The sequence below is a fragment of the Caretta caretta genome, chromosome 8 (assembly GCF_965140235.1).
Source record: "Caretta caretta isolate rCarCar2 chromosome 8, rCarCar1.hap1, whole genome shotgun sequence".
NCBI lineage: Eukaryota > Metazoa > Chordata > Testudines > Cheloniidae > Caretta > Caretta caretta.
Window position 1 is genome coordinate 105774997 of NC_134213.1, and position 25726 is coordinate 105800722.

Sequence of the window (25726 nt, forward strand, 5' to 3'; positions counted from 1 at the left end):
TCTTTACATCCTGTCATCACATTGTCAGGGATAAGACTTCCTGGGTGGAATAACTTTCAGAACTGCTCACAGAGAGCCCTCCAGTCACATAACACAAGAAAAGTCTTTCCCTCTTTGAAAATGTACTTGAAAATAAAGATCTCTGTCAGCCCCTGCACAGATCAGGGGACCTACTCTGCTAAAAGCTTGGATGCTGAGGGTCCAAAGACTGATGGCTATAGAGTCTAGAGCTATTGAGGGGGCTTACAGAAAATGAAATTAAATAAATGTTGTTTCAGCAAATTGTAACAGCCTGCTCCTTCATATACTGTCCTGGGACTCTCAGGACCTTTCCATGTACAAAAGAGTAGAATCCAACATGAATTGTATGGAAACCACTCATACTGTCTTTTCTATGCTGAAAAGCTGCTCGTGAAATGTTTTAACCTTTTTCTCTCTCTCTCCCCCATCCTCCTTGAATGTGGAAAGTGAGAAGCTTCCAGTGGTAGGCTCGCCCTTCTGGATGGCACCTGAAGTTCTCAGAGATGAGCCTTATAATGAAAAGGTGGGTATGTTTTTAAATGGAGCGTGGTTATTGGTTATTTCTTTTCAGTGCAGCCTTGGAGGTTTGGGAATATCAAGAGCTTTAAAGTTGTCTTGCCACTGTGACTTAGTGTTTCCTTAGAAGAGTTTGTCGTAAAGGATTCTGAAAAAAGAATGTTTTCTACACTTGAAGCGAGGGTACCAATTCCGACTACAGCTCAGTAGAAACCTAGATAGAATTAAGTGGTCCTTGTGGACTTATACAATTATTTTTGAATTGAAAAATAAAAGATCCACATTTTAGGGTAGAAATTCTACATTTGACATGCCCAGATAAAAGCTGCTAGGGAAAATGCTCGTAAGTTCCTTTCTTTTCAGGCATTGGGAAATGGCTCTGTCAAAGGAGAGCAGTGGAGAAGAGGGAGGTGACTGGGACCTAGAAAACAATATTTTCAGCCAAGCTCTGCTTAACACAGCTTTGTCCACTTGGCATCCCAGAGAAGCTTGCTAGCTGTTAGCTGATTTCCCTCCTGTGAGCACCATTCTCTGGGGTAAAGTCCACACTCTGCTAGCATTCAACACCAGTGTGCCTTATGTGTCCTCCACCTTTAGTTTGCAGAACTGAAGCAGCTGCACAGACATTAGCACATCAAAGCATTATCAAAGTTCCATCTATTTAACTTGTGTTTGGGTGTTTTATTTCTAATTCAGGTCATGTCTATACATACAGCGGTGCAGCTGTACGGATAGAGCTGCAGCACGTCTGGTGAAGATGCTCTATGCCAACAGGAAAGAGCTCTCCCGTCGTCCTAAAAAACCACCTCAGTGAGCAGCTGAAGCTATGTGTGGGTGGGAGAAGTTCTCCCGCTGACACAGAACTTGTGCACATGAGCACGTTTGTCACTGTAACTTGCGACACTCGGGGGTGGAATATTCACACCACTGAGTGACATGAGTTTTGCTGACAGAAACGGTAGTCTCAACATAGCCCAAGAATGCCACTTTACCCAATCTCCTTGGGGCATAAAGGTCTAAAGGAGAAGCAATTGTAAGTTAGCTTTCCCACCAGTGCAGCTGCGCTGCTGAAGCCCTTGGAGAAGACGCTACCTACACAAACAGGAGACCTGCTCCATCGGCAGAGGTACTCCACCTCCCTGAGAGGTGGTAGCTGTGTCGAGAGCAGAAGCCCTCCTGTTGGCATAGTACAGTCTACACCGGGGGTTAGGTTGGCATAGTTACGTCACTCAGGGATGTGGATTGCCACACCCCTGAGCGATGTAGTTATACCGACATACATGTGTAGTGTAGACCAGGGCAGGGCTAAGTGTCATGTAAGTATGCCTTGATCCCTGAGGGGGACACCCTGCTACTGCTCTGTAGACCTGGCTTCCATGTTTGCTCAGGTTTAATAACTTGGGCAAATGCCAGATGGCAAGAATCTGTGAAACTCTGACTCCCTGAGAGCAAGTGATAAATGAGTCTGTCTTGTGAATGAACACTGCGTCGGGAAAGGGGAGCAGGATTTCATTTGTCTTTACACTGCCAGCGCAGCAGTGTCTGAAGTAAAATTTAACACTCCATTGCAGGAATTTTATTCTAACCGCACTGTGAGCATGTTTCCACTCAGTGAAAATGTGGGAAATGTTACTGTCAGGTGTTCGTCATGGGGCTCTGGGGGTGGATGGCTGCTCTGGACAGCCTTTGAAAATCACCCTGTGGTCAGGAGAAACCCAGTGGCAGATAAGAAGGCTGAGTGTTCATAAATAAGCTATGTGGTTATTTTTTCCTCTCTCAGGCGGATGTGTTCTCCTACGGTATAATTCTCTGTGAGATTATAGCCAGGATACAGGCAGATCCTGACTATCTCCCTCGCACAGAGGTAAGTGGTGAGCATGTATAAGGGCTGTGGGAGGTGGGGAGTGCTCATGAGTGATGCTTGGTCATTAATAATTGCAGCACGGCTGCCAAAGACATGACGAATGGCTGTTACAGTTAAGGGGGCCTCTAACCAAGCATCTGTCCTTTGGCAGAGCTTCTTGCAGAGAATGACACTGAGACCACATTTTTAGCACAGGGTTACTCAACCTTCCTCCAACTGAAGATTGCATTGGAAACTTGCCAGGAGGCCAAGAGCTGCACCTAATTGGCATAACATGGAATAGATTGCAGCCACCTTCCTGTTTCATAAAGAGGGGCAGCTTGAAGAGGCTGCCAGTTTCAGCAAGCAGCGCTCCATTATGGATCAAGATGGAATGCTGCATGCTGGGACCAGCATTCTCTGTGGGCCACTCCTCTTTATTAAACAAGTGGCCATGGGACACATTTTGACCCAGCCCTGTTTTAGTTTATACTGTATTAAGCACCATGAACCTGATCCAGAATCTTTTGAAGTCAGTGCAAATGCTCCCATTGACTTCAGTTCCTCCAGGGCAGATTGGAAGAGGCCCTGGAGGTTTTTCGCCTTCCTCTGTAGCATGGGGCACGGGTCACTTGCTGGAGGATTCTCTGCTCCTTGAAGTCTTTAAACCACGATTTGAGGACTTCAGTAGCTCAGACATAGGTGAGAGGTTTTTCGCAGGAGTGGGTGGGTGAGATTCTGTGGCCTGCCTTGTGCAGGAGGTCAGACTAAATGATCATAATGGTCCCTTCTGACCTTAGTATCTATGATTCTAGGTCAGGCTCCATCTGTTGAGTAGTTTTTGGTCTTCTTTGGGCTGATGTGAAATCCCCTCCCCCTTCTCCAGTTCAAAAAATTTACAACTGCTCAGGATTTAAGCTGTTGTGAAGCAGGTGTTTTCCTTTCTTCCATCTCCCTTCAGAAGGGGACACCTTGAGGGACCTGATGATTTTGCAACTAGTCCCAATGCAAAATATTGCAAAGTTGACCATTTCATCAGTTGGCTGTGATGAAATCTTAAAGTTTCCGGTTTCGTCACAGACTAACTATGCAGTTCATTTACACAGTTTGAACTAATGATGGGCAAACGTAATAATACAGGATAGAGCTCCCAGAACCACATGAACAACGTTGTATGTGAAAATCTCCTTTGTATTAATTAGTCTACAAACTGTGTAATGTTCTCTCCACTGATGTGATCAGTGGCATAGCAGCATGTGCCATAAAATCACCTTGAATAATAAAATGTACTACAAAGCTCTCAAAGGTAGGACCAAATCTGAAAAGTAGTGCTTTTAATTTTATTTATTGCCTCACTGGAGCTGGACCAAGCCAATAACCTTAATTTTTTAAACCCATAGACATGATTCAAAACATTTTAAACATGGTGAATTCCCTTCCCTGATCAGCTTTCAGGTTTTGGCAGTTGTTTCTGTCTCTCATTCACTCTACCTGCATGGTGTCCCCCCTCCAGACTTTCCCTGTCTCTAGAGGCTTCCTGTTCTTCCTTTTCTGCACTTTGATTCATGGCCCGTTAAGTTTTGCTGTTCATTTTCGTCCCTTTTCGGTCTCATATCTGGTTTCCATGTCCTATTGTCTTTATTGCTCTTGCAGCTGCTGTTTTTTTTCTCCTTCTATATCCCTTCTTACCTTTCAGTTTATTTCCTCTTATCTCTCCATCCTCTGCCCACAACTTTCATTCTCCCGCTCCCCCTTTCTTCCTGTCTTATTTTTCTTGCCAGTAACAGATGCTGATTAGTCAGTAGCATGTGTTCAGATCACTGTCAAAGGCCAGTCTTCTGGATCCCTAGAGTTTTCACTGGATGTTGAAGGATCCGTTAAGTCTCATTTTAATATTGATTGAAACCATTCAACCAGTCTCAAATGAAACAAACGAAATATGGTGTGACATTCACGAGGGTACAATCTGGACAGCTGTGTCCCCTCTAATCTCCACTCTGGGGTGTCTTTTACATGGCTTTACTGTGAGAACAACCACTTCTGGTCCTGCTCTCACAGAGCATCTAGCATGCAAAATCACTCCCAGCTGAATTGTATGAGTGTTCAAGCTAACCACTCATGAATTACATTACAGGGTGACACCAGTAAATTCCCAGTCCCAGACTTGTCCCCAGAAATGTGCGTGTTGTACTGTCTAGCTCTTTTCTTCTGTGCAGTACAAGCTCACAGAAAGTCCATTTCAGTAATAGAAGATGATATGCAAAATCTTGTTATCCCAAATGGAGGTTCCCAAACACTTCAATCCAAACATTGGTTTAGATAAAAGAAGCTTACTAACTACAGAAAGAGAGATTTTAAGTCATTACAAGTAATGAGGCATAAAAGTTAGTATTGGTTACAAAGAAAATAAAAGATAATATGCAAACTAATAACTAATTTAGCAATAAGAAAAGGAGGACTTGTGGCACCTTAGAGACTAACCAATTTATCTGAGCATCAGCTTTCGTGAGCTACAGGTGCCCCAAGTACTCCTTTTCTTTTTGCAAATACAGACTAACACAGCTGTTACTCTGAAACCTGTAATTTAGCTATCTAAATGTATTCAAAGCAAAGGCTTTTCTCACCTCATGCTTTTTACAGTCTTCACTGACAGAAAGCTTCCCAGCCAGGACCCCTCCCCCAGTTCCGTTTCTTCGGTCGTTGTTGCTTCCATGAGCAGAGAGAGAGGAATGGAGAAGAGAGGTGTTGTGTGTCCTCTATTCTTATATCTTTCTCTCCTCTTCGAGGAGTACCTCCAGCTGGGGTACAGGCGACAGCCAGTCTGTCACACAGGAGCCCCCAGCTGTTTCATTGCCAAAATGTAAATTTCTCATTCATACCCTTCTTCCTGCCAAAGAATGGCCATTTTCCCAGGTAATAGACTATTTGATTATTCTGACACCTGGCTGAGGTGCTGACTAGCCTTTTGTCTCCAAGGAACTGCTTTGAGCTGCTTTTCAAACCTTGGAACATGTCACAAAAGTGATATACAGTAAAATCTTATAACTTTACATACAATGCTGCTACACTAATTTTACAATAACAGTAATGTTCAGTAGGTTATGAGTTTTCAAATGATACCTCACAAAGCATACTTTGTACAAAAATTATCGTAGTCTTGTAAAAGTGTTGATCATACATGCACAGTCTGTCACAAATGGGTCCCTTCATAATTGCCTCCTGCTTTGAATAGCTGTAAACTAAAATAATAGATACACATTGGAATTGTGCAGACATCTGGAACTAGAAGGTAATGAATTATGACCTGGTTCAGGACGAGTGATGGCTTTGAAGTCAAATCATTCTCCTGAAAGCCTCTTCTAGCAGATAATCCCCATGGGAAATTCAGTCTGCCCATTGCAGTGCACGAAGTTTTCTCACACATACTCGTTTCCCTGTGCTGCTCGCAGAGGTGGTGTTAATGGTTATTCCTGATAACTGTATGTAGCAACCTTTGAAATGAAGATGGTTGGGGAAATAGAGGGGAAATGTACATCAGGACCACTCTTTGTTCTGTTTGTGCAGAATTTTGGATTAGATTATGATGCCTTTCAGCACATGGTGGGAGATTGTCCACCTGACTTCCTCCAGATGACCTTCAACTGCTGTAATGTGAGTACTCTGCTCAAAGGGGAAGAGCAAAACCAGTGCCCTCCAAAATGCATAACTACAGTTTGTTTTAAACAAACAAATTAGTGCTTACCCAGCTTCCTGAGCCAGTGGGACTGGTATGCAGAGCAACCTCTAGCAGACTGCCCCTGTGTGCTCTAGTCAAAACTAGTTGTGTTTTACTAGCATTACTAGGGTAGTGGACCCCTTAGAATCCAGCCACCATAGTGCATAGACACACTGATTTATTAGAAATTAATTCTCTGTTGTCTTTCTATAAAGAAGGCAGGAAAGAAGCTTGAAGAATCACTGAAATCTCCTAATATTTCTTTGTAGCCTCTTGTGGGAAGAGAGAAGATGACAAAATCCTGATTAGAGCAATTCTCTGAATGAATGAATTTAGGAGGACTGTGTGAAGTGGAGCAATGTGCAATAAGCTTTCAGCAGCCATTGGCATAAAACTGTAACGATACTTAGCTGTGAGGTAGCACTTTACATTTTCAAAGCACCGAAGAGACACTGACTGATGCTTAGGTTCCACTCTCATTTTTACAGCTAGCAAAACTAAAGCACAGAGAGATGAAGGGCCAAATTTTCAAAAGTGACCGTTTAATACTTCTTTAATGTCCCTATGAGTGTTCTGTGTCAGGATATGCACGCCCATGTGCTCTTAATTGGAGATTTTGTCAGCAATGTCTGCAGGTCCATGCCTGCACCCCAGAGACCTTTGTGATCTGATCTGAGGGTGTATAAGAAGGGAGTGGATCTGCCACCTCTCCAGTTCCTTTTCAATCACCTGCATCTTGAGACAGAGCCTTGTGGTGTCCTTAGCTAGCTATGCAGCGTGCTACCGCTCTCAGTGAACCTTGTCTTTCCTTTGGTATTTTCTTTGTTTATAGTTATTTAACAGTTTGTGCTTTTATGACAGGGGTGTGTTCCCCTTCCCCTCTTCACTTGCCTGATCTGTGCCTGGTTCCCCTCCCCCCCCTCCCCCCCCGGCCTTGATCTGTGGGCTTGAGTACAGGTGATGCTAAGACCTGAAGCTTCAAACCCTGCCAGACCTGCTGCAGGTCTCTTCCACTCAAGGGCCTCAGGTGGTTTAGTGACATCACAGACTGGCCCTTTGTTCTCTTTTGGGCACCTGAACACCTGTGACAAGTAGAAAATACCATGGATTGCAGACAACTCAATGGTCTCACCAAATCCAATACCGGCCCATAGGACCAGCTGAACCCCCCTGGAAGAAACCCAGGTTCACTAAGAAAGGGCTGCCTTTTGGAGTGACCTCACAGTCAGCAACACCCTGAAAACAACTGCTTTGACCATTGGTCAAGGGTCACAAACTCTCCCACTGCAGATCCTGTGCTGCACCTATCCCGCCTCCACCTTTACGGGGATAGTCTTTCCCATTTTCTCTTTCTGGAAGCGCATCACCTTAGACAGATGGATCCTGGAGGTGAGTTCTACTGGTTACTTCATCCAGTTCAGCTTCTTTCTGACTTCCCTCTTCACCCCCCAGTACCTCTTTAGGGACCCTTTTCACAAGGGTTTCTTGAGGCAGGAGGTACAATCCCTCCCCATGCTAAGGGCAATCAAAACTTTTCCACTAGGCTTCATCAGAAAAGAGTTCTAATCTCTGTACTTCCTGGTCCCAAGGTAAAATGGAGGGTGGAAACCAATTCTGGACCCCAGGACTTGGAACCCCCTTTTCTGCTCTCAGTGATTCAGATTGGTAACCCCAGCAGTGATGATTCCCTCTCTGGACCTAGGAGATTGGTTTGTCTCCCTTGATCTTCAGAATACTTATTGTCATATTGTCACACACTTCTCGCCCAGACGTGTGTGACTTTTCATGGTTGGCAGGGACCACTACCAGTATAGTATCCTACTCTTCGGCCTTTCCACTGCCCCAAGGATCTTTGTTCTTGGCTGCTGCAGCCCATCTTCTCCACATGAGAATAATAATCTTTCCCTACCTGGATGACTGGCTCCGGAAAGGTTGCTCATTTCTCAAGGTACAGCCAACAGCAGTATGACCCTGTTTCTGTTCCACTTACTGGGCTTCCTTCTCGACACAGAAAAGTCTACCCTTCCACCCACTCATCAAATAGACTTCATCAGGGCCACTCTGATCTTCCATCACTACCAGAGCATACTTGCCCAAAGACAAGATTTGTCACAATGTCCAACCTTGTTTCAACAATACCACAGAGCCTGCAAACTACAGCAAGGACTAGCCTGCACGTCCTGGGCCACATAGCAGCCTGTATGTTTGGGATACCCTTAGCAAGACTACGCTCTTGGTGTCTTCAAGCCTGGCTGAGAAGCATCACTGCCCCAACAAGCACAGTCTAGCCAAGTGGGTGCCTGTACTTCAGAGGGGCCTTGATTCTCTAAACTGGTGGAAAGACCCCAAAAAAGTGTTTGAGGGAGTTCCATTTTTTCAGCTTCTGCCCACAAGGATGATCACTACAGACTCCTCCTTGATAGACTGGGGTGCACACTCCCAAAACTTCACAGCTCAGAGCAAATGGATCCCTCAGGTGGCGATACTTCATATTGACATATTAGAGCTCAGAGCTGTTTGTTACACTTGCCAGCACTTCCTAACCCACATCTGGGGCCACCTGATCAGAATATTGCTGGACAATAGAGCAGCAATGTATTATATCAATTGACAAGGAGAATCATGGTTCCAGTCTTTATGCACTAAATCAATAAAACTATGGAACTGGTGACTAGCACACCACATATGGATCTCAACAGTTTATATACCAGGAGCACAGAACACAATGGTGGGTTTCCTTATTGACCATGAGTGGGAGCTGAACAACAAGGTATTCTCAGAGATGTCTTACCCAGGGTCATCCAGAGAGAATCTCTTTTCGTGTCGCCATCCAGTGCAAAGTGCAAACAAGGGGAGCGTTTCCACAACTTGACTCTAGTCATCCCTTGGCCTGGCATATTGCTATATGCTTATCCTATGATGCCTTTCCTGCTCAAGGCCCTAAACAAATTAAACCAGAAAAATGCGTAACCTGTCTCCACTATGACAGTGCTAAGAGGATGGTGTGGTTCCCAGAGCTGATTCGTATATGTCTGTCTGTAATCCCTTCTCCACCTTCCCCGACGGCAAATCTCCTCGTCCAGGAGTCGGGACCCATCCCCACCTCTCAGCACTTCACCTCAAGCCATGGCTACTAGATGACTCTGTGCTACAGAACAAGTCTTCTCCCCAGAGCCACAGACAGTGTTGCTTAATGATAGAAAACCTTTGACAAGACAGACTTACCTCCAAAAGTGGAAACGCTTCCAGACTTGGTGCAGCCAGCAGTCTATATCTCTGCTCGAGTCCTGACACTCATTCTGGATTACCTGCTGAATTTAAAAACCAAGGCTTATTGCTGAGCTCCATTAAGGTTCACCTAGCTGCCCTCACAGCTTTTCACCACTTCCCCCATCAAGGGGTTTTCAGTCTTCACGCAGCTGATCACTGCAAGGTTTATAAAAGGCCTGTTCAACCTCTTCTGTTGTGTCAACTTAGTCCTCCATGCACTGATGAAACCCCCATTTGAACCTGGGCGGGAACTGTTCCTCCTTCATTTGTCCCTTAAAACCTCGTTCTTCACAGGGGAGGGATAGCTCAGTAATATGAGTTTTGGCCTGCTAAACCCAGGGTTGTGAGTTCAATCCTTGAGGGGGCCATTTAGGGATCTGGAGCAAAAATTGGGGATTGGTCCTGCTTTGAGCAGAGGGTTGGACTAGATGACCACCTGAGGTCCCTTCCAACCTGATATTCTATGATTCTATCCCCTTAGCCAGGAGAGAGGGGAGCTTGGAGCCTTAATGGGTGACCCACTAGTGGCCTCTTGTGGTAAGGTGACCCTTCACCCACACCTTCACTTCCCACCTAAAAGTTCTTCCAAATTCCACGTTAATCAGGAGATTCACATACTGGCATTTTTAAGAAATGTGTCTCCATACGCTGGACGAAAACAGAGCTCTTGGCTTTTATCTAGACAGAACTAGGCCCTTTAGAGATTCACCTAGGCTTCCATCTCAGTCCTAGAAGGAATGAAAGGACAGGCGATTTTCACCCAAAGACTGTCCAAATGGGTTCCAGGATGCATCTTAGTTATGAAGCCAGGGGGCGGGGTGGGTTTGTGTCCCCAGCCCCATACTTGTTCCACCAGGACTCAATCTACACCTGTAGCCCTACTGAAAAACATATCTGTCTCACACATCTGCAGGGCAGCTACCTGGTATTTGGTGCACGTGTTTTCCCACCTCTATGCTCTTGTGCCTTCTTCCAGAGCTGACACAGCTTTTGGGGACACTGCTATACAGTCCCTACTGAATCCATCTCCTTGGCACCCTCCTTTGTCACTGGGGTACTGCTCAGGAATCTCCTGATGCGGAGCATCCATAGGGACACTACTTGAAGAAGTTACTTATCTTGTACAGTAACTGGAGTGCTTTGAGATGTGCATCCTTATGGGTGCTGCACTACCCACCCTCTGCCTTGGAGTCTTTCATTGGATTTTCATGGTTGAGAAGGAACTAGAGTGGCAGCAGGTCTGGCCCTTCCCTACATACATAAGGCTACACAAGGGTGTCTAGGAAGCAGGTGCAGACCCACAGACTGCTGATGAATATCTCTGATCGAGAGTGCCTAGCCGTGCCTACATTCTGACATGGAGCACACCTAGGGGGACACATCTTGAACTCCAGTTACTGTACAAGGTAAGTAACCTGCCCTTGTGGCTGTCTCTCTTACTAGGTGGCCAGCTTACAGTATCTTTTAGGCATGATTTTGAGGTACCTGAGCACCTAAATAAATTCAGTTGGAAATGTGGGTGCTCCCAATGAGTTCCGTTGGATGTGGGCCCTCTGCTGCTTTGATAATCAGATCCAACAGCGTCAAGCTGCACACCCAAACTTAGAGGCCACTTCCGGAAATGTTGGCCTTCAGCAAGCTATTTTAGGACAAAGAGCAAGTTAGTGCCAGAGCCAAAAGCAGCCTGGTCTAGAGGAATTGGCATGGGGGAAGGGAGTCAGGAACACCCAGGTTCTGTTCTTGATGCTGCTAGTGACTTTGCCCTATGACCACGGGCAAGTCACTACACCTCTCTGCCTTGGTTTCTCCATTAATTCAGTGAAGAGAACACTTCATGGGTTGTTGTGAGGATCGATTAATGTTTATTAAGTGCTTTGAACATTTGAAGTATTCTATATAGTGAGTGCTAAATAGCTTTATTAGAGCTAGGGTTAAAATGTGAGAGTTCCCAGGGCCAGGCTTAGTCAGTTAGACCATGGGGCATGATTAAAATCAGCTTCCCAGCACTAGATGGAATTCTTAGTGGGTGAAGCTTTTCTCTGAGAGGGGAAATGACTTTTATATTTTCATATAAGAATTAGCTTTATTTACGGAGGGAGAACTGTTACTTATCAGCTAGCACCAAATGTGCTCCCCAATTAAACATTCCTTCCCTGCGTGTGACTGTGGGCCCAAAAGCAGCACCAGGAAATACACTGAAACAATTGGCCCATGGATTTAACCATTAGCAAAATTCCTTTCACTGTAGGGCATGTTGTAATACATTCAACAAATACACTTGGTGAAAAGGAACCCCGATAAGGTTTCCTTGTATCTTTACACACTCTTTGTGCTTTGCTAGTAAGCGATCTTGCTAGTATGTGAGCTATATCTCAAGGTCTGCACTGAGGGTGGAAGCAATCATATCTCATGTTCTTATTATTTCAAAAGTCAGCAAACAGTAATGGAAACTGTATGGCTCAGCGTAATTAGCTGCACCATAAATATGCAGAGACATGGTGTTTCCTGCAGCAAGTGACAACGTTTAAGGCTCTAGGGAGAGCAGTGTAAACAGAAATACAAGTTTAGTGCATAAAAAAACTTCTGTAATTCACTGTTATGGTTGAATTTAAACATGGCCAAGCCAGGAAATCCAAAATCAAAGTCCCTACTGCAGCTATAAGTCACACTGCATGCAGACTTACAAATGAAACCATGTGTGTTCATTCAAAAAGTTCCATGGGTATAAGGTGGGCTGTGGGATCTACAGTCTTGAGGGCTGAATCCTCAGCTGCACCAGAGCAGATTTAGAGCAGCTGAGGAGGGAGGAGGCAAAGGTGGCTCTAAGTTACCTTTCTGCTGCCTCTACCCCTCACAGATCCTGGCCTAAGAGTTGTTCTGATTTCTTACAGCTTGCGGTGGGCCCCAGGGTCCATTACATAGATAAGGGTTCCCAAAGCAGTGTGCTCTGGCGCCAGCCCTTCCCACTCTCTGTGGCATGGGGAGAGCACAGAGCTGGCTATGCTGGCTTCACACCACCCAGATATTCTCCTATGTCAGAAATACCCATCTGCCCTTTTGTGCCATTTAAAGCAACCAGAATGGGGCTGAGGATTTGGTCATATATTCTTTATTGTTGTATGTCTGAATTCTCAGCCATAATGTTGCATCCCTGGTCAGTGATTTTAGTTTTCCTCAGTCAGTTCCATCTCCTAGGAACTGCAGGGCAGCTTCAGGGAAGCCTCTGAAAGCCTTTTACAAAGCATTGCTGCCTCCTGAGCATTGCGTTGTGGGTGGGATCTGTCTGAGGCTATCTGTACTGCAAGGACTCTGATTTCGGAGTCAGGAATTTCTTCTCTGTTTGCTTCTAGCTGATGGTCTTCCTTGTGTTTCTAGCTTTGTATTTAAGTTAATTTTTATCTGCGGAATTAAACCTTTTTACATAGAGCAGCTTAACATACAACCTGTGCTAAGGCCCTGTATCTAGTAGGCAACCCCTGTCTTGAGTAGCCACTTGAAAGGGTCACCATGGTTTCCCATACAGTTCGTTTTAACCTTTACCTAGAGACTTATTTCTACTTGGCAACAGATTTTCGCTGGCTCAGTGGTGGTCCTGTAAGATGCTGTTCACAGCGTATTGGCTTTATCTACCTATATACAGTCTCGCTTCTTGTCTGCTGCAGGAATTCTGTAGTAGAGATCCAGGACCAATCACACTGGGCACTATGTGGAAATGAACAAGGGCAAAGTGGAAAGCAATAATATTTAAAGGTGTCAGATTCTTGTCTAATGAGCTAGGCTGTTTTCATAACAGCCACTAGTAGTTCAAAGAAAAATTTAAAAACTTTTTAAATAGTGACATGCCTATGTAGGAACAAACAGCTCTGAGTATAATTTGCACTGATCCAGGCATCCTTTGAAACTGGATGGCTATGTAATCCTTCAGAAGTTACTGCGACCCAGAAATGAGATCCTTGCACTATGAACTCCCCAATACAAATAGGAACGTTGCACTCCCCCTTAGGGAGTTTAATTAGGCTCCAGATCGTGTCCACTACATCGGAAGCCTGAGGCTTGATAGTTAATTGTGAAGTCTTCTTTGTAATTGTAAATCAGCTCGGCTAAGATTTACTAATGGACATAGGCTGTGATACGGACTTGCTGTTCCCCCCAACTTTCGGTCACAAAGTTTGCACTGGGCATGGAATTATGTTCCATTTTCTAACCCCCCCCGGCCCTTCCCCCCCAATAATCTGAATTTACTAAATTCCTGAAAACTGTCCCTTCATCTACACAGCTCTGTAGATAGGATGGCTTGGAGGAGACTACTTGATTTATTTGGCTTTTGCATACCTTCACAGATGGACCCAAAATTACGTCCTTCATTTGCCGACATCGTCAAAACACTGGGGGAGATTTTAAACCGCCTGAGAAATGAGGAGTCTGAAAGAGAGAGGAAGTTGCTGAATCTGGACGGCCCAGAGAGAAAACCTATCTCGATTTCCAAAGGTGTGAGTGAGGGGGATACATTTCTGCAAAGGCTGTTAGAGATGACTGTAGTGAAGATAAAGTGCTTCATGTCACAAGGGACAGTTCCTTCTGCCCACTTCCTGCAAAAAATGTAAAAACAGAGAAGTAAGATTTAAGACTTTTTTTTATTTTCTCCCAGTTCCTTCAGTGAGCTCCATCTTGAGCAGTGTGCTGGAAAACACTTGCTGCAGTATCTGATCATAAAGGGAATATAGAAGCTCCTGCTCTGAGACGGACTGATAGTCTATCCAACAATGTCTGTCTGTCGCTCAGGTATTTCAAGCACCTGACAAGAAAGTGCTGATATGGCCCATATAGAGGAAGATGCTACCCCTGACAGGCACTCTTAATCACAGTGACCTCTATATCTTCTGCCACAGTACCACACATTCCTTACAGACCATGTTCCATAGAGAACGACTTCAGACAAAAGTTACTGGCCCTTTTTGTACGTTTCCTTTCTTCTGTAAAGCCAGATGCCTTAGTACCACGGGTCAAACTGTGCACAGGCCTCTGAGGGAAAGGGCATTTTTTAGATACCTCTATAACCAATCAAAAAGCTGTACCTCCTGCTATTGCAGTTTTAAGCTCTCAAATTTTGCAAGTAGCCAGAGCTACAAATAATTGTTGCCTCCCCTTGTAAAGCAGTGATGGGGTTCCAGGGACTCTCAAGTTGCTGAAGGGTGTCGGATGGCAGAATTAATCCTGGCAGAATTGAATTTGGAGGTAGACAGTGGTGCGTGATAAATGCAATTTTTCATGTCTTGTCAGTGTGACACATGGCTTATCCCCACCACACCCTGGTATAAACAGAGCACTCTGGTGTATGTACACGTAGCATTTGTGCAGTGCTTTGGGATCCTTCAGGATAAAGGGCACAGTAGATACAAGATTTGTATCCCTTGCCCAGAAATGCTGTGAGCTCTGGAGAAAAGGCTGTAACTGAAACCCAGTGGGGAATGTTTGGTGGCCTGGAGCGTCTTCCTGTGCGGCATCATAGTGCCACCTAGTTTGTGGAGGGATAGGACCGCTTGCTGCAGGGTAGTGAGACGTCTGACTAGTTTGCTGCTTTTATAAAGAGTTGGCTTTTGGGGTCGAAACCCAGCAGTCCACTTCTAAAAAGCAAGAAGTTCTACACTGCAAACAGTGGAAAACAAGAGGGTGTGCACCAGTGAGGTGCTGGCGAGGGGGAAAGCCTGTGCCATGGGAAGCTCCCCTTCTTACGCTGACTCTTTCTTCCTCCCTCTTTCCCCAGCAGCTCTCAGGTTCCCACAGTGATGGGGAGATGTTACACAGTATTCTTTAAAAAAAGAAAAGGAGGACTTGTGGCACGTTAGAGACTAACCAATTCATTTGAGCATAAGCTTTCGTGAGCTACAGCTCACTTCATCAGATGCATTCAGTGGAAAATACAGTGGGGAGATTTATATACATAGAGAACGTGAAACAATGGGTGTTACAAGTGAGCTGTAGCTCACAAAAGCTTATGCTCAAATAAATTGGTTAGTCTCTAAGGTGCCACAAGTCCTCCTTTTCTTTCTGCGAATACAGACTAACACGGCTGTTACTCTGAAACCTGTCACTTAAGGTGAGCTATTACCAGCAGGAGAGTGTGGGGGGGGGCCTTTTGTAGTGATGATCAAGGTGGGCCATTTCCAGCAGTTGACAAGAACATCTGGGGGTGGGGCGGGAGGGAATAAACAAGGGGAAATAGTTTTACTTTGTGTAATGACCCATCCACTCCCAGTCTGTATTCAAGCCTAAGTAAATTGTATCCAGTTTGCAAATTAATTCCAATTCAGCAGGCTCTCGTTGGAGTCTGTTTTTGAAGATTTTTTTTGTTGAAGAATTGCCACTTTTAGGTCTGTAATCGAGTAACGAAAGAGATTGAAGTGTTCTCCGACTGGTTTTTGAATGTTATAATTCTTGACATCTGATTTGTGTCCATTTGTTCTTTTATGTAGAGACTGTCCAGTTTGACCAATGTACATGGCAGAGGGGCATTGCTGGCACATGATGGCATGTACATTGGTCAAACTGGACAGTCTCTGGGTAAAAGAATAAATGGACACAAATCAGATGTCAAGAATTATAACATTCAAAAACCAGTTGGAGAACATTTCAATCTCTTTGGTCACTTGATTACAGACCTAAAAGTTGCAATTCTTCAACAAAAAAACTTCAAAAACAGACTCCAAAGAGAGACTGCTGAATTGGAATTAATTTGCAAACTGGATACAATTAATTTAGGCTTGAATAGAGACTGGGAGTGGATGGGTCATTACACAAAGTAAAACTATTTCCCCATGTTTATTCCCCCCCCCTCTACTCCCCACTGTTTCTCAGGCGTTCTTGTCAACTGCTGGAAACGGCCCACCTTGATTATCACTACAAAAGGCGTCCCCCCCCGCTCTCCTGCTGGTAATAGCTCACCTTAAATGATCACTCTCATTACAGTGTGCATGGTAACACCCATTGTTTCATGTTCTCTATGTATATAAATCTCCCCACTGTATTTTCCACTGCATGCATCCGATGAAGTGAGCTGTAACTCACGAAAGCTTATGCTCAAATGAATTGGTTAGTCTCTAAGGTGCCACAAGTACGCCTTTTCTTTTTGCGAATACAGACTAACACGGCTGCTACTCTGAAACCTGTCAGTATTCTTTAACTGACCTCTTTCACTCTGGACCAGTGATGTCCTTAAGAGCACAATCTAAACTGTAGCAGGGTCTGAAGGGAAAGGAGGTATCTATATGTGTCTATCCCGCAAACAAAAATCCCAAGAAGAAAATATTCCACTTCCCACCTAATTAGTCAGCATTGCCCTGTGGTAGCTGAGGGGGACTTTCAGAGGCCCCAAGCAGAGAGAGGCTCCCAACTCCAATTGAAAGTCAATAGCAGTTAGGTGCTAACTCTCAGGAGAGCCTTTTTTAAAAATTTCCTCCTGAATAATTGTGAATATCTCTTTCCACCCTGTTTTAATGATGCAGCTTTTATTACACATATTTAAACAGTGTTTATAATCTCTTGTTACGAAGTCAAACTATTGTCTCCCTAGTGTCTGAAATGTACTGTGTGAAGGCTCATATGGAATTTAATCTCTCCACTTCCAGAGGGATGTATTGAATTTTTTTTTTTGCCTTCACCTTTCACAGCACGGGGGTATCTTAAGCTTTTGTGAAAACCTCACTCATCGCGTTTTTGTGTTAGTATTTTGTGCTCTAACTTTTTTTAATGGTAAGTTTCCTCAACAGATCCTGCACTTAAGTTAGTTCTGCTAGTATATGGAACACAAAAGAGGCTAGAAAAAGAGAACACCTACTAACCCCCCCCTTCAAAAGACCTGTTCATTGGCCTGTCAGTTTACTGACATAGGACTTGAAGGGCCACTCAAAATGGAGGGTTTGTATAAAAATTTTAAAACAGATGAACAAATTTTCATTCATATCAAAGTTTGTAGAACCACCATCTCCTTTGGGTTTTCACTTCCCTGCTGTATTGCCGCTAGAATTACCTCTAGCGTGGACAGATCTGACGATAAATAATAGTTCAACCGACCAAGCTGAGTTAAGTGCAGAAAGTAAAACCGCACCAATGGTGAAAAGCAAATTCAAACTTCAGAATTATTTCAGTTTAAATAATTTAAGAGGTTAGTAGCACAAGGAAGCAATACTTTTAAATGATTATTTCCGTTGTCCTTTTTAAATTAAAAAAAAAAGTCGCAAAAGGACATGGCTCCATTTTAGGATGCTAGATGTGTATCACTCCGTGTTCAGAGCATACGCCTGCACTTGGGAATGAGGGGAACAAAACTTCCCAACCTTCCTTGTTCGCAGGGATCCCATACAGGAACGTGCAGGTAACCCAAGAGCGTGTGTTTGTGGAGGATGCTCCCTGTAAGAGAGCATCACTTATAAGTCAGGAGTCTTCCCCCTTCCTTGTAAGGTTGTGATTCAGACGGAGTGAGCCAGGCCAGCAGCATGTCTGGCCACAAAGCTAAAGGTGTTTCTCTTCTCCTATTCAGGGCTGAGTGAAAAAGGACAAGGAATAAAGCGATTGAGTTCACTGGATGACAAGATCCCGCCCAAGTCACCCCGCCCACGCCGCAACATCTTGCTGTCACGCAGTCAGTCAGATATCTTCTCCCGCAAGCCCTCCCGGAAGATCAATGTACAGGACCCCTACTACACACCAAGCAAGGGGGCGGCGCGGAAAGTCAATCCCTTCAATGCCAGGGAAGACCTGAAGGGGGGGAAGATCAAATTTTTTGACATGCCAAGCAAGTCTGTGATCTCCCTTGTGTTTGACTTGCACTCCCCAGAGGCAGAGGACTGCCTGAAGACTAGCCAGTCCCTGTCCAGGCAGGTTTATAGCACGGACTGGCAGGAATTCTCTTTCCCCCCTGGGAGGCGGTGCAGATCTCTCCCAGTCTCTCCCGAACTTCTGCATAAAGATTATGTCCCTTTTGGGGGTCTGTGTTCAACTGTCAGTAGGTGTGACTCGACCCAGCTAGGGGCTGAGATGCGGCAAAAACTCCTGAGCAGCAGTAAGTATGGAGTATCAGAAATCCCTCCCTTTCAGGCCAGATCTCACAGGCAGGATTCTCCTTCGGTGCCAGAGCAAGAGGAGGACATGGACTACTCCGATTGGCCAGAGTCCCAGGAGGAAAATGGATTCTGTCCTGTTAAAAACACAAGTGAGGATCCAGGATATAACCAACCGCTAGTGCAGGCTCAGTCCGAGTCCCTAAGATACAAGGGGCGCTCAGCCCAGAATTCAGTCAACTCTGAGGAAGGCAGCTCCTTGAGAGTGTTTGCGAGCTCTGAAGACATGGAGGTGGAAGATGAGATCCGGAAGAACTTACTGCCAGAGGCTTCCAAATCTCCATTCAGTGTTAACCCCTCTGTGGAGCTGGGCAGAGAGACGTTGTCATTTGAAGTGCTGGATATGGACAGCTCTGCCCCACTTTCACTGGCACCTCCTAATATGTCAGCATCTGGTGGCACACAGTCAAAATGTGACATTTAAGGAGAGGGCTTAAAACCCAGATACATTCTTGTGGGGACAGACTGTCCCCATTCACTTACTTTTTAACTTTTTCCTGTAGTGCTAAGTCTTGGATATTTCAGTGGATCATAGAAACCGGCCATCAAACAGGAGGCTGCAAAGCGCATCTGAAGAGACCGTTGTTGTTTTTTTTATTTTTATTTTTAAATGTGTCCATCATCCCTTAGTTCACTACAAGAGGCAACTACTGCAACCAGCATCGGGCAGGATGTCCACAGGGTCCTATAATCATTGCAGGGCTGTATGCAGCAGGAGCTTGGTAGTGTGTAAGTGATTTGAACCACAGCCCTGCATCTTTCACTTTAGCACTCTGTCTAGCTGGTGCGTGTGAATTCAGTTGGGAGCCTTGTCTAATATTGGAAGAAAGGCTCTCTCTTGGACAGTGCTAGGCAGATATAAATGCCTTCAGAGCTCTAACAGGATCTGCAGGCTCACAGCACATTCTTGAACAAACTGATCTCAAAAGCAAGGAAAACACAAATCTTCTGCTGGTAGCAGTCTGAAAACTTAGCAGCACGCCAAGTACCTGCTGATTAACAGGAGGAAACTATTCTCTTGTATGCTTCTTGTGCCCTGGGGTTCAGTTTCTGATACAAGGATCTGTTAGTCCCAGTGAAACACGCTGGCTCAACAGCCTTGGAGACTGCAGACCCGTGTGCATCCCTAGAACAGATACAGCACAGGCCACACCACTTTAGGTTCTCCCCATACACGCAGCTGTCTGTGTATCTTAACCTGCCACAGAGGGAGATTACTGTAGGGTTGAAAGGGGAGCTCAGACACCAGGCACATTCATTCACTGGCCTCTCATGAAACTGCAAATAAAAGCTTTGTGTTGTGGACACTTGTCCACGAGGAACTGAATTGACACCATCAACTCTTTCCACATACACTCACCAAACAGCACTCTGGGAACAACTCGGCACTCACTGCTGACTTGGCCAGGCTCGAATCAGTCACCCAGAGACAAAAGGGTCCTGTTACCCTTTTCCCGTCCTGTCAGACATCCCATTCCTCCTAATGTGATGCTGGTGTAACTGCAATAACAATCTGTCCCTATTTACACCAAGCAGCTTGATTGATACATTTGTCAAAGAATAAAAACCCTATAGTGCAATGGATGTTGGCAGCAAAGCTTTCAGCAATGTTCATGCAAATCTAAAGAAGCTTTTCACTGAGAAGGGGATTAGGACAGACTCATGATAAAGGCTTTCGGCTTGTTAGAGACACTGAAGAAAATCAGTTTCTCCCCATAAATTCAATGTTCTGTATTGCTTTGGCAAAGAGAAAGTAACAGGCAGGTGTATCTCCATTTGCTTCTGAGTGCAGTTTTATTTTTCCACCAGAATGTAAATTTGAAAGAAAGAATAGTGTGTTTAAAGCCAGCCACTGTGGGCACATTTGTGTGTGTCTGAGAGGCAGGTGCTAGCCCTGTGGTAGATAGACATAGAAAGCTTGTCCTGTGGTTCTATTTACACAGCTTCCTGTATGGTCCTTTCACCTGCACTTCCTGAGATTAGAATGTGTGGGGTTTTGCCTGCATTATCATTCCGGGCTCTCACAGGGCCACATATCAGCTTATCTGTAAGACTGACATTTACAACAGGCCCTCTGTATCACTTGATGGCCCCTGGTACTTGGGAATTTCACCCCAAGTACTAACGTAGAAACTCTTGTTTCCATGCAGCAGCCTTGGGAGAACTCAGCACTGATGGTGGGAGAGGAAATATAAAGCAACAGTGTCCCTTGATGGAAATTAGGTTATTCCTCTGATTGTCTCACCCCAAAGAAATAGAGGATGAGGAAGAAGGGGTTTTAGAGACCAGCTAGGAAAGTTGTTTGAGAATGAGGGATGAATCCTGGGTTTGTGGGGTGGTAAATTGTCTCCTGGCCCATGAATTACTTAAGATTTCCTCTCTCTCAGTGCTTGTGTGAAAGTGGCCAGCAGCATTGCCCCTTCCCATTGGCTGTGAAGAATTAAATAGGAATCCCTGGGCCTCCTTGAATTCCTTAGCACAGCCCTTGCCAGTGGGACAGGTCTTGGTAGCATGAAAGAAAAAATGTGTATCCCTAATAAGGTCTTTTAACCCTTCTTTGCTCCTGTACTCCCCCTCCATCAAAAAGGTGCTGATTTCTAGAGCAGTCCTTTTCCCTTCTTCTTCGGCAGGTTTTCTGTCCTTGTGCATCCTCTCGGGGGGGTGGGGGGGTTTGGGAGGCGACTATGGAGCTTCTTGGCTGGCAGGTGCTACCCACATACATGCAGTTTCTGTTCAAGGCTGAGAAACTATCTAGCTAATCAAAGTAACAATCATCCAGCTGATGCTTGTTTTACAATTGTAGCCATTCGCAAAGAAAACCATCCTCACCAGCTGCTATTGTCACAAGGCAGGGTTAGGTTTGTGACTTCAGGCAAATGAGCAATAACAAGTGTTTATATTTGGAAGCTTCACTGGATTGCAGGGAATCTAACCAGCATCCTACTTCTCCCTTCAGTCCCAGTGGAGAGACTGAGTAAAGAAATCACGCCTCGTTTGCTTTTGTGTTTGTTAGATCTTAAAACAATGATGCTGTTGCAACAGCATCTCGCTGGGGATGCCTGTTGCACCGGAAGCTCTGCTTTCAGCTCTTCTGTTAAACTTGACTGTGAAGCTCTTGTGTTGACAGGCATGGGATGCATCCATGGCTCCAGTCAGACTGACTTTTCCTGCCCTGGGTGAATTGCTTCCTTGCTTCAGTATCTTTTAAAATCTGTATTCCCCAGCTGTTGTATAAACACCATGGCTAAAATAATTTTAGTTGGGGGGAAAAGTATTCCACTTTTTAAACAGAAAGCCAGCTGTGTTGTGTAGGGCACGGCCCTGTCGCTTCCAGCCCGCGGTGCCAAGTTGGAGATAGGTCACAGAGATGGAAATGCCAAGGAATGGTGCTGGACTGTTAACGTGCCGTCTTTCCCAAGTACCAGGTTATGTGTGGGAGTGGCACGTGAATGTAAGTCTGGTTTTTCAATTGGTAAGTCTCTCAGAAAACCAAGTCTTTCTGCGGTCTGATTTGGTTAACACTAATCGTTAACTGTCCATCTGGCCACGCAGAGCCAGACTAGATTGGTTAGATGGAGCTTGGTCGCTCGTCCCTCCACAGATGCTGTTGTCCTATGTGGAATAACTAGTAGCCCATACTGTGAGGCAGCTTCTCCCAGCTACTGATGACCATTAATACAAACTGCTAAAAATGAGTTCAGGCAAACCCCTCTTTTTACAGTAATGCGATTAAAAGTTGTTTTGTTCCGATTGAATTTTATCATGTTTTTGACTTTTCTAATAGATGCAATTCTGGCTTTTTAAACTATTTCTAGACACTGCTACGTCTCCTTAAGAAATCTAACTTAAATTCACTTTAGCTGTTTCTATGTTGGATTCATTTAAATGTCTGTTATAAGCTATTTTGTTGTTGTTGATTGGTGACATACAAGAAAGAGAGCACATATGGTAAATTGCTGCCCCTGACAAGAAGCAGATGCAGGGCAAAGGGCTACAATAGGTTTATTCTGCTTTGTTGAAAGGTGTTGCTGTACAGAACGTTTCTTGCCAGTACAACTAAAGACACTTGAATAATTCCTGTTTGCACTTAATGCTATTGTTATACCGCATGTCACTACATTTCTATGCAAAAACAAATAACCTTTTTGGGCAGGTGGATATTTGATTAAATAAGTTTAAAGATCTTTGCAAGATGATCTATTTTCATATTTATGAAGGAGTTTTATGTCTTAATATTTTGCAGTCTGTAAATAGCTAAACTTGTAATTAAAGGCTTAGGAAGAAGTTTGTAGCCTGTGTACAATAGTAAGTTAACACTGCCAGAAAAAAATCTTTGCAAAACAAGTTTTTTCTAATATTGGGGATATTTATGAATATGTAAAGAAAGCAAATCTTGTTTTTATGTTGATTGATCTTCTGACTTTTGATGTTTTTTGAACTATGGAAATGGTGTATGTTTTATTGGAACTGCAATAAGAAGTAACCAAAGATGAATCTAGTTAAATATTTTCATAATTTTTTTTCTTGGTCAGTTTTTGTAAACTGTTTCCCAACTTGCTTTCAAAATAAAAATAAAAGAAAACCATGATTCTTGTGGTCAAGAGGACAAAAGTGGAAAAACTGACTATCCTATAAGCTCATTAAAGTGTTCACAGTTCCTAGGTATGAAATACAAATTTGGTTTCATATAGCGCCTTTATTTGTAAAGTGCTGAGTTACATGCAGTGGTACCAGAAAAAAAAAACAGCCTCCCACGTGCATCCTACGCAGGGCAATGTTGGCGTCCGGGTTACTTATCCATTGTCTCTTCCCGAAGTGTCTTATGCTGCTCAGCACCTGGAAATGGACTGCCCCACAGCATTAGCAGCCTACTTTGTTCTTTGGCAGACAGCAGTGGTGTTGCCAAAGGACAGAAAACCAGGAGCATGTATGGCACTGTAGAGAGATGAAATGAGACAAGGGCCTAGATCCTCAAAGGTATTTAAAAGCATCTAACTCCCATTGATTTCAGTGAGAGCTGGTTCATCTCCTCAAAGGCACTTAACTCCCATTGATTTCAGAGAGAGTTAGATGCTTAAATACCCCTGAAGAACTTATCTACAATAGAAATAAGACACCTAGACTGCAGTAAAGCCAGGTGAGGGATGCTCTCTGTGGTAGGTGTTTTGTGTATGTACACGTGGGGTTGTGATCACTTAGTTGCTGTTTTAGCCTTTATAAATACATACGCCCCAAGGGAAGTGGTGGAAGCAGCAGGGCTTTGAGCCATTTCAGAACTAAAGTGGACAAGGCATGGCTCTGTCCTAAAGCTTTGTATAGGCACAGGCATAATCTGGAGATGGGCTAGACCAGCGGTTCTTGCATGTGGCCACCAGGGGCTTTTCTAGTGGCCACAGCTGCCTTGGTGGGGGGCAAAGCAGCCACCCCTCCCTCCCCCAGGGTCACCAGCAGGGCAAATCCCGGGCCCCTTCTGGAACCACAAACACTGTAGCAGCAGGCAACCAGTGTGAGTTTCCCACCTTCCCGGGGCAGTGAGGCTTGGGCTTCAGTGGTAGGCGGCAGGCTCTGGCCATGTGATGGAGGGCTCCATTCCCAGCCACAGGGCTTCGAACAGAGGGCTCCATTTCCAGCCACACACCCCCGCCCCCCATTGCCGCTGGCCCTCTGCCTCCTTATCCACCTCCCCATCTAGGGCTTAATTTGTCCCCCAGCTTGCCAGGGCTGAGTAAATCGGCTGTGAAATGTGATATTAACAAATATCACTTTTCACAATAGCGGATTTACTAGCTAGCAAGTCTCCAAAATAAAAAATCATCAACCCAAAACAGCAAACCATGTCAAGCACCTGTTTCTGTTTAGGTCCAGTAAAGAATAGGGACAACTGCACGTTATTTTTGAGTCTGCAAAAACACCATGCTTAAATAGATTACAATGGATTGGACACGTCTATGGGCATATGTTAGTTTTTCCTAAAGTTTTAAGTATTTTAGGAAAAATTGTCAGAGCGGCCACCAGCAAGAGTTGGTGGCCACACTCAGGCCACCAGAACATTTGTTGAGAGAACCCCTGGGCTAGATGCCTTGGCAGCTAATAGTGTTTTAATACACTCACAGTATTGTAAGGTATTTGATTTGGTACCACATAACGTGATACGGCATGCATTCAGTAGGCTAAAAGCTGGCTGATAGGTGTGTTTCTCTTGAGTTCCTGCAGTGATCAGTTTTTGACCTCATGCTAGGTCATATTTTTATTAAAGAAAAAATTATCACAAAGTTTGCAGACGATGCAAAAACGGGGGCAGGAAGCGGTAAATAACAGGACAGGTCACTGTGATCTGGATTGTTTGGTAAGCTGAGTGCAAGCAAACAATATGCATTTTAATATGGCTAAATGTTACAGGCTGGGGGATTCTCTCTTGGGAAGCAGTGATTCTGATTTGGGGATGGATAATCAGCTGAACACGAGCTCCCTGTGAGATGCTGTGAACAAAGAGCTGATGTGATCCTCAGATGCATAAACGGGAACTTTGAGTAGGAGTAGAGAGGTTATTTAACCTCTGTATTTGGCACCAGTGTAACCACAGCTGGAATTGTGTACACAAGTCTAGTGTCTACAATTCAAGAAGAATGATAAACTGGAGAGGGGTCACAGAAGACCCACAAGAATGATTAAAGGATTAGAAAACCTGCCTTACGGTGATAAGCTAAATAGAGTAAGCTCTTTGAGACTAACCAAGGAAAGGTTGATGGTTGCTTTGATTAGAGTCATAGAATATCAGGGTTGGAAGGGACCTCAGGAGGTCATCTAGTCCAACCCCCTGCTCAAAGCAGGGCCAATCCCCAACTAAATCATCCCAGCCAGGGCTTTGTCAAGCCTGACCTTAAAAATATCTATGGAAGGAGATTCCACCACCTCCCTAGGTAACGCATTCCAGTGTTTCACCACCCTCCTAGTGAAAAAGTTTTTCCTAATATCCAACTTAAACCTCCCCCACTGCAACCTTACTAGTTATGCCTCAATTTCCTGTGTAGCAGAGTCACGGCTCTGCTTTACTTCAGGTTGAGTGTCACTTTCTGTTTAAAGCGCAACTATTCAGGTGCTCTAAAAGCCACACATTACTCATAGACTTTAAGGTCAAAGGGGCCACAGAACTTCACCTGCCCATTCCTGAAATAGACCCCTAACCTCTGGCTGAGCTACTGGAGTCCTCAAATCTTGATTTAAAGACTTCAAGTTAGAGAATCC

At 44.6% G+C, this 25726-nt stretch overlaps 1 protein-coding gene and 1 long non-coding RNA gene across 4 annotated transcripts in view; one reads left to right on the forward strand and one right to left on the reverse strand.

The window, feature by feature from the left end:
* LOC125641808 (uncharacterized) overlaps positions 1 to 13788 on the reverse strand; it is a 39890-nt gene extending 26102 nt beyond the window's left edge. The window contains exons 1-4 of one of the 2 annotated variants that reach the window (XR_012669748.1): positions 13698 to 13788; positions 9321 to 9406; positions 8887 to 9035; positions 5005 to 5871 (exon numbers count right to left, since the gene is read on the reverse strand). This is a non-coding gene — a long non-coding RNA (uncharacterized LOC125641808). Of the gene's footprint in view, positions 1 to 4718; positions 5872 to 8886; positions 9036 to 9320; positions 9407 to 13697 lie in introns of those variants that run through there. The other variant, XR_012669749.1, reaches the window with a different exon arrangement.
* Positions 1 to 23066, forward strand: part of TESK2 (testis associated actin remodelling kinase 2) — a 124621-nt gene extending 101555 nt beyond the window's left edge. The window contains exons 7-11 of one of the 2 annotated variants that reach the window (XM_048862248.2): positions 469 to 544; positions 2318 to 2401; positions 5945 to 6031; positions 13706 to 13853; positions 17902 to 23066. In XM_048862248.2, coding sequence (XP_048718205.1) covers positions 469 to 544; positions 2318 to 2401; positions 5945 to 6031; positions 13706 to 13853; positions 17902 to 18905 — 1399 coding nt within the window. In that variant the 3' untranslated portion in view covers positions 18906 to 23066. The remainder of the gene's footprint in view (positions 1 to 468; positions 545 to 2317; positions 2402 to 5944; positions 6032 to 13705; positions 13854 to 17901) is intronic. The other variant, XM_048862249.2, reaches the window with a different exon arrangement.
* Positions 23067 to 25726: the final 2660 nt, after the last annotated feature.